Source organism: Pinus tabuliformis, chromosome X, assembly GCF_031772625.1.
Source record: "Pinus tabuliformis cultivar Carrire ecotype Pingquan chromosome X, CPIR1, whole genome shotgun sequence".
NCBI classification, from domain to species: Eukaryota; Viridiplantae; Streptophyta; class Pinopsida; order Pinales; family Pinaceae; genus Pinus; species Pinus tabuliformis.
Genome location: NC_142308.1, coordinates 860,552,199 through 860,560,503, shown reverse-complemented (window position 1 = coordinate 860,560,503; position 8,305 = coordinate 860,552,199). Strand labels below are relative to the sequence as shown.

Sequence of the window (8,305 nt, the reverse complement as noted above, 5' to 3'; positions counted from 1 at the left end):
TTCAACACTCCCTCTTGGCGAGGCAGGTACTTCCATTCCCTGGAAGTCTCTATGTTTCCCATGAAACTTACACAACTTCATCCTTGACATTATAATCTAAGGATGGGATCAAGGTCAATAGGCAATCCACACAACTGGATCAAGTTTGCAAGATCACTTTTGTAATCTAACCCTTCACTGATAGCATGGAATGTGATGTAATTCCTCTGAAATTTCATGATCTTCTGATTGGTTGGCCCTACCAGCATGATCAAAATGCCATTTATAATCATTACCACAACACATACAAGTTGAAAAATGGCAACAAAACATATGGTTTAATGCCTCCTTTTCCTCTGCCAATACAACAATCAAATTTGAGAACACTGTCAAACAAATTGCTATTGTGTCAATAAGGAAAAGGCAAACCCTCCAGCAGCACTAACTTTCCAACAAATGCAGGACATTCTCATTCCTCACACCAATGGCTTTAATCCTTCTCAGCTCCAAACTATATAGCATCTCATTGATCTTTTCCAGGATCATTCTTGTCAGAATCCAGATTCCAACCACACATCCACAAGTTAAAGTGAGCAGCTGCACTACAATCCACAAATTCAAACAATTCTGGTACATCATTTTCACTAGCTGCCCTATTTACAATTGACCAGGATATGGATATTCCAAATCATACATGGTCTAGCCATCCAAGATGAGCCATGTTGAGTCGATCAGATCCTTAAATATTTGAAAAAGAACCAATCTGGTATAGAGAACTTCCTCACCCAAACAGTCACTTATCACAACTCATATGGATGATATCTCTATCTCTGACCAAACTATATAGGACAAATGGAAAAACATAATTAACATCTTTTAGAGGATAATCCAAGCAAAGTCACAGATCAGGAAAGGGTTGTGTTACCGCTCATGGAGAAATGATGAACACCTTAGAGTCACTTGTATTCATCATATTTTGCAAATACTAAAGTATTGAGTGTGATTTCATCTTGTAGCTATACTATCTTTTGGTACAGTTTCTCCTTTAGTTTGTCCAAAAGAATGAGAAACTCGCCATTTAGAAATTAGGATACATCATCCTAGATCTTCGAGAGCTAATTATGTCATCAAATGATTGAAGGATTCCTTCTATATTTTACAGCTGCCACTTATTTTGCAATGGACAAACCAGGTTTAAGATAATAATATTCTATGTTTTCTGAGAAAGTCATGTGTCTCTGTAGTCAAAGTGTTCCACTTCCCTTCTTGCTCTCACCTCAGCTCTCATCACGAGGTCAATAACTTGCTAGGGCGATGTACCATATACAGTCAACCAGGTCCTGATGTATGAATGCAGAGCAACCAATGAAGGATGGATGAGGTGATAATGACAAGCATGATCAGAACTTACCAACAAGTGGTTGGATGATCTCCACAATTAATGCATCTTTTTGTTGATATAGCCCCTTGTCACGAATATCACTCTATCATACTGCATACTCTCTCTGCCTGCTGAAACGACTGAAGGCCCTTAATTTTGCAACTCAAATAAATGTCTTCTGGATTTTCTTGGGAATCAGGAAAACCATTGTTATTAATTACTCCACTGTGATTGCCACAAATTTGCGATTAACTCTACGTGTCAGGTATTTGGGGCCCAGGCGAAAATGCCTTGAGGTGTGAAATTCTCTGCCTATTTTTATTGTAAAACTAGTTGCACCATATCATGTTCTTGATTAATAGGAAGCTACTCTTAATTTAAAGGAAAAAAAAGGAAATATACATTTAAAGTGACTTATATTGAAAGAGAAAAACTCTTAGCATATTTTAGTGAAAACCATGATGTGTGCAAATGTTCTAAAGCCACTTGAAATGAGAATTTAGGACTGTGGCTCTGTCAACTTACTTGAGGAATGTCTATAATTAAATAAAAACATTGCCAGAGAATATGCATTGTGCATGCAGTTGTGCTAGAAGAAGAAAGGGTAGAAAAAACTCACATCTTCCAAGGACAAGGAAATGACATTCCAACCAGCAGCAGCCAGGTAGCGTCTTTTCAACATAGTATGACCGAGAGGGCTTCCTGATTATAATGTACAAATACATTAGATACATAAGTCTACAATTCCACTGGTGCTGTCAAGGCTTCAAGCATCTTGTATTCTGCTAGCATAACACAGTTCATGTCTAAAGCATATCAAAGTGTTCATAGCATAGTGTCTCTTCTGTAGGACACACCTGTATTTCTTGCAAAGTGGGTTGGACCATCTATCTCCAAAGCAACCTTTTTGTCACTTAACACTGAATCCAAAATGTAACCATCTACACGGTATTCTCGCTCCCAATCATAACCTGTGCTGACAAGAAGGCGTCCTACTTCCTTTTGAAACAAGGAAGTCGTTTTCTTATTGAACCTTTTAGTTTTGCAAGCTTCAGCAACTCGGTGCTCAAGGTCGCTCCCAACTGATAGCCCAAGATGAGGGCACTCTAGCTTCAAGCACTGATTTACCTGGTGCAACTGCCATGCAAACATAATGTCCTCACGATACAGCGCTGAGATTCTTTGGGCCTCGAACTCAATCAGCTTCTTCCAAATGTAAGAAAAGAAAGGGCGGCCCATTTGATTTAGAACAGTATATGACCATGCCACATTTGCTAGCTGATCCCTTGTGAAATCATTGAAGACAGACATTGTAGCTACTTGCACATCTATACCACCATCATTATTAGCTAACTCTTGATATTCATGATGTTCTGTAACTCCTATAGTCCCTGAAATATCAACTTCATCCTGACACCAAAATTGATCCTTCAATTGAATTTCTGTGACCTCAGCCTTGGCCCTTGCTTCAATGTAATCTTCACTGGTTTTTACCAAATCAGGAATACAGCAATATGCTTCTGGTTTTGCCCCGGGCCTTTGCTTTGCAACTTCACTACTTTCTGCAGTGCCTTTTGTGGAATTTGCTTTGGAATCTGAGTTTATTGCGTTTAAGTCATCCCCAGTATCATGTTTAATTATCAAGCCATTAAAGATAAAATCGAGTGAATCCAACAACGGATCTGCAGAATGATACAGAGCAGCAAATGCCCATAAAAACTGAGCAAGTTCCTGTGACTTAAAAGTGCTTGCAATGCAGGATGCCCTCTTTGCTAATTCAGTAAAGAGATCTGGTGAAGTATGTTGCATGGAAGCAAATGCACCTGCTATATTAGCAACATTCTGCGCATTGAACTCTGACATTCTTGTTGCAGCAACTTCTGCAATTCTATCCATCTCAGACCAATAAAGAGATTCCCCGCCAATTTTGGACAATGCCCACGCGATATTGGATATTCCCTGAGCAGAACATTGGGGCAAAGAGCCCATAGCAACACTTACAAGCACGGCCATATCCCTCTGCCTGGCAAATGCCAATCTATTACTCTTCATCAGAGAAACCTTCTCCATGTTTTTGGCTATTCTATGAAGAGCTGTCGCCATGTTAAAGGGAGTCAAAGGTGAAGGGCTTAGGCCTTTACTCACAGCTTCAATTACCTCTGTAACTTCTGTAAGAACATCTTGTGCAGTGGCTGCCTCTACCAAACCTTTATTCAATGCGACCTCTTTCTTCCTGTTGGTTGGTTCTGAATAGCTTGCAATTTTTTCTCGGAATTCTGACTTCATGGCATCATGCTTTTCTCTCAAAGTTTCGCCTCCCAGTCTCTTTATAGCATTCTCCAGTCGGGTATTTACCTCATCGATATCAGAATCATAATTTTCCAAACTTAAATCTGATAGCTTAAACTTAATGTTTTTCTGCAATATTTTCTTCTTACTTCTTCGACCTTTTTTCTTTTTTCTGGGCAGTAAGTCATCTAGAGTGGCGTTAAACCCTCTTGCCTGAATTGCTCTCAAAGAGGAACTCCTTGCTCTCTCAGCCCAATCCCCAATATCCACTTCTTTTTCCTCCATTTTACTGTGATTCCGTTTGGCTTTTCGCCATGGAGCCTGAAAGCCCAATGGATCAATTTCCTCGAGAATCTCTGCTTCCAAATCAAAACCCGCTTTGTCTTCTTTTCCAACATCAACTATGGACATTCTAATCCCACTACTTTTGCTCTTGCATCCAAGTGACAGCCTTCCACCAAACTGAAGTTTGTGGCTACCATAAAATGCATTATTATTTCCTGCTGCGACTTGCACATACTTGAATGAAGGGTACAGTGACAATGCATTCTTCACAAATATACTCTTTCCAAAGTCTCCCATCTTCAGTGCATATAAAGTTATTAGAGTATTACAAACAACTCTTACAGATTTATTGGTTTTTCCTATAGAGAGTCCATTGCCTTTGGTTCATGCATACTAACTGCCTCGGCAGATAGAAACCAATTTCATTGTGCACGAATTGCAATAACCTCTACACTCTAATTACACTAGAAATTTTACAACAAATGATTGAGCTCGTGGATATCAATCAGAAATTACCAGTACTTGGATTGGAAGCCGCAGGTTCTATAACACGAATGTTTAAGTCAACCAAAATTGCTTCTTTAGGGAAGTTTCCTAAAGTATTTTCAATGTTAATGAAGCATACCTATTCTAGAAAAAAAAATCCCAGTGTGCAACAACTGTATGTGGGAAAACCCATATTAAAAAGGACCAGCAGAACAAGCATCGATTATTGCAGGCCTCGGACGATGGATTGCGATCGGATTTCAAAGTTAAAGACACTCCAAGCTGCCTGGCGAATAGAATGTTAATATTTATTTTTGATGCCATGAATGAATGCAAACGGATAAGGAAGCGCAAGAGAAATTCTTTTCCACAAACACCCTCAAGCATGTGTTAAGTTTTTAGTTAAAATTTACAAACCAGTAAAACAATTAAGTAAACCGTGTGTTTTACTCTTATCGGATGATCCCAACAATGTGTTTGTATCATGTAGCGAAACATATTTTCGGCTTTGCTACAAGGCAGGTTTACATGATTGGTTCTAATCTAATTCACTATAAATCTGCAGAAATGCAAGTGTAGCTGCTTTAGTCCTTGTGATGGTCATCTTTTTAGTCCATGTTTGTAAGCATACAATTTGCTTCAAAATTGTAGAAGGCACTATATATATCCACTATACACTAAATCGGTAAGAATGTGATGTTACAATTATTGTTGAGGTGTACTTGCAGTATGTGATGTTACCATTATTGTTGAGGTGCAGTTGCTTTATTATTTTTATTGTAATTTATTTATTTAATTTTATATATAAGGTAAGTTATTTATTTATTGTTTTTAATAAAATTAAATAAGTGTAATATTTGAAAAGTATTTTCAGTCAAAATCATTATTTTTATGTGACTCACAAGTCATTTGATTTTTTTTATTCATGTGTATGTATATTTAAAAAAAAAACTCACATTTTTTAAGCGAGCTGTTTTTAATGTAAATTTTTGGAAGCTTTTTCGGTGGATTTTTTCGGTCTAATTTCTCTAAAATTCGGCAGGAATTCATTGAAATCACAAGTTTGATGGGTAACTCCTGCACAATAGAAGTGCCCTAGGGGTTTTTCAGGGTGTTGAATCCATATATACACTCAAAAAACTAGTTTAAATAACACAAATCAAGATTTCACCACAAATTTAAACATCGGATTCCGGCACTGGAAACTCCAAAAAGTCGCACTAAAGACAACTCCTTTTTTAAGTATATATAAATATGAATTTAAAAAAAAAAAAGTTAAATGACTGGTTTTAGATGTTAAAGAAAGTGGAATCTCGCATTAATTATTGGTGCAATTGAAGGCTCTTTTTCGTAGGCCAAGTGATCGTAGTAAAATCGGTCTTGGAAGCAATCTGAACGTATTGGTTGGCCTTGGCTTGTGTACCAAGGACAATTCTGAACAAAATTAGAAGTTTACGTTTCCATTTTCTTGAAAAGAGAAAAAACAGAAAGAGATGCATTTAGCAAGTTGGAAATAGATTGTTATCCCAAAGAAATTGGGAGGATGGGAGCTCAAAAACATTTTCATTTTTGCAACGGTGCTAGCTACCAAAAGTCTTTGGAGGAGTATGTTTGATGTTGGCCTATGGGGAACTCTAATGCGAGACAAATATTGGAAGAATAAAAAAAGTCAAAGAATGGTTTCAATCAAAGACAAAGCTATGGCAGGGAGGGTCAAATATTTGGAAGGAGTTGGTGTCAATGTTCGACATAATTAAAAAAAGGTCTAGTTTGGAAAATAGGAGATGGAAGAAAATTAGACTTAAGCAAGGATCTGTGGATAGGAGGTGATGGCCTTAAAAGAATCTCCTTGAACATGGCACTGGTGTTAAAGTACAAAGGCATTTCTTTACTTTCTGAACCGGTTGATCCCGGTGCCAATGAGATGTCCCTAAGACCTTGGAAATCAGTTAATGCTTTGGGCCCCTAAGAGAATCTCACATGGGAATGGACACAATTTGTCTTATCACTTTCATAGAATGGCATTAGGCTAAGTAGAGACTCGGACATCATGTGGAGAATGAACAAAGAATGTGAGGTGGTGAAGGTGAAACTAGCTTATGAAGTGATCGTGACATAAGAAGTAGAATCAGGCCATTTTCAATGGTATAAAGTTGTTTGGAAGTGGTGTTGTCCTTTAAAGATATGCCTCTTTCTATGGCTGGCACTAAATAACAGGATGCTCATGTAGGATAATCTTCAGAGACAAGGGTGGGAAAGGCCTACAAGATGTCCACTATGTTGTGATAATTAAGAGTCTGTGACACACCTATTTGTGGATTATGTTTTTTAGCAAGCGGTGTGGAGAACGATCTTGTTTGAGGAGACTTGTGTGGGGATGTGGTTAGGTAGGTCATTAGGGGAATGCCTCACAGAGTGGACAAAAACCTAGCCTTGGAGCATCTTTCTAGCCTTCTAGATTTGGTCCTTTGGCATATTTGGTTACACCATAACATAACCATATTTGGTAGTGAGGCCCCAAATATATGACAGGTGGTGCATAAAGAAAAATAATAATGAAGGAACTTGACGTAGAAGGTATAAAGAAGAAGAACATAATTCCAGTTGGACCCAAGATAGATACTTCAAAGGCTTGGGCCTTTATTGATGGAGCCAAGTCATATGGGGGTTGTATGAAGAGAAAGACTTGTAATTCACATGAAAAACCATCACACTTTTCTTCTTAGTCTGGGGTTGGGACTTAGAACTAATAATAAAGCATAATTAATTGGGCTTTAACACATCCTTAACTTTGCAATGTCTAGGCAAGTGTGTTGGAAATAATACTGAGGGGGGGGGGGGGGGGGGTGTGGGTGAATCAATATTAGCAAATCAATAACTTTTTAATTTCCATAATCAAATTCATATATGCGACTTTAGTTAAGGGAACTTGCGTGTACATGCAATTGTGGTTAATGCAACTAGCGTATATCTAGCAAAATTATGATTCAGTTAATTCATCATATGTTGATCTTTTATCAGTGCATCAGAACTTCATTAACCATATAAACAGTAACCAGGTGCAGTAAAACATAACAGATCATCACACATAAGAAACACACATTAACACCAAGATATAAGGTGGAAACCCAATGCGGGACCAAAACCACCTGCTGCTGTTTTCTTTAAGATAAGAAAAACTTGTTTACAATCTTGTACTGGCGCAAACTCATACCAGTACGTAGGCACCCACCTGCAGAAGGCTACAACCTTCTCTCATTCTCCAGCTTCTACTAGAAGGGAGCTACAACCCCCTAGCTCTTTTACTAGCCGATATATTTACTAGTACGTAGGTGCTGACCTACATAAGTCTACGACCTTCTCTTTTCTTCGAGGGACCACGTTTCATAAATTTTCAGACTGGATCCATCAATAACATCAAAGCACAAAATCAATCACCACTGCAATATAACCATCAACTATATCTGCATCATCAATCTCTGAATCACCCAACAACTGAATCACTGAAACCCTATTATCAAAACACAGTCACCAGAACACAGAGTAGAACCCAGAACTCTACAACAACCACTTGAACCAACAACAACCTCAAATATCAAATCTCATAATGTATACGCTACTTGGTTGTGTCAAACCATTGTGTATACGCCCTTTCACCGAAGGGAACCAGCGTACAGATCTGAAAATAATTACTTATACTTTCGTTGTAATTTACTACTTCAGATATGCCCATATCATCAGATATAAAGGATAAGATATGCGTCAGTATTCAGATCTGAACTAATCATGATCATACCATATAATGATAATGCATTTTAGTCTTCATGATCCCGGTCCATCAACCTTCATTCGCGATATAGGTGCATCCTTAACAAAGCATCACAT

General features: G+C 38.0%; 1 protein-coding gene across 1 annotated transcript; it reads right to left on the bottom strand.

Annotated features, from left to right (window-relative positions):
* Positions 1-1,949: 1,949 nt before the first annotated feature.
* RAP (RAP domain-containing protein) lies at positions 1,950-4,806 on the bottom strand. The gene is made up of 2 exons (XM_089451479.1): positions 2,218-4,806; positions 1,950-2,062 (listed from the first exon to the last, which is right to left on the bottom strand). Exons 1-2 carry the CDS (start codon positions 4,229-4,231, stop codon positions 1,950-1,952), a joined length of 2,127 nt encoding a protein of 708 aa, XP_089307605.1. The 5' UTR covers positions 4,232-4,806.
* Positions 4,807-8,305: the final 3,499 nt, after the last annotated feature.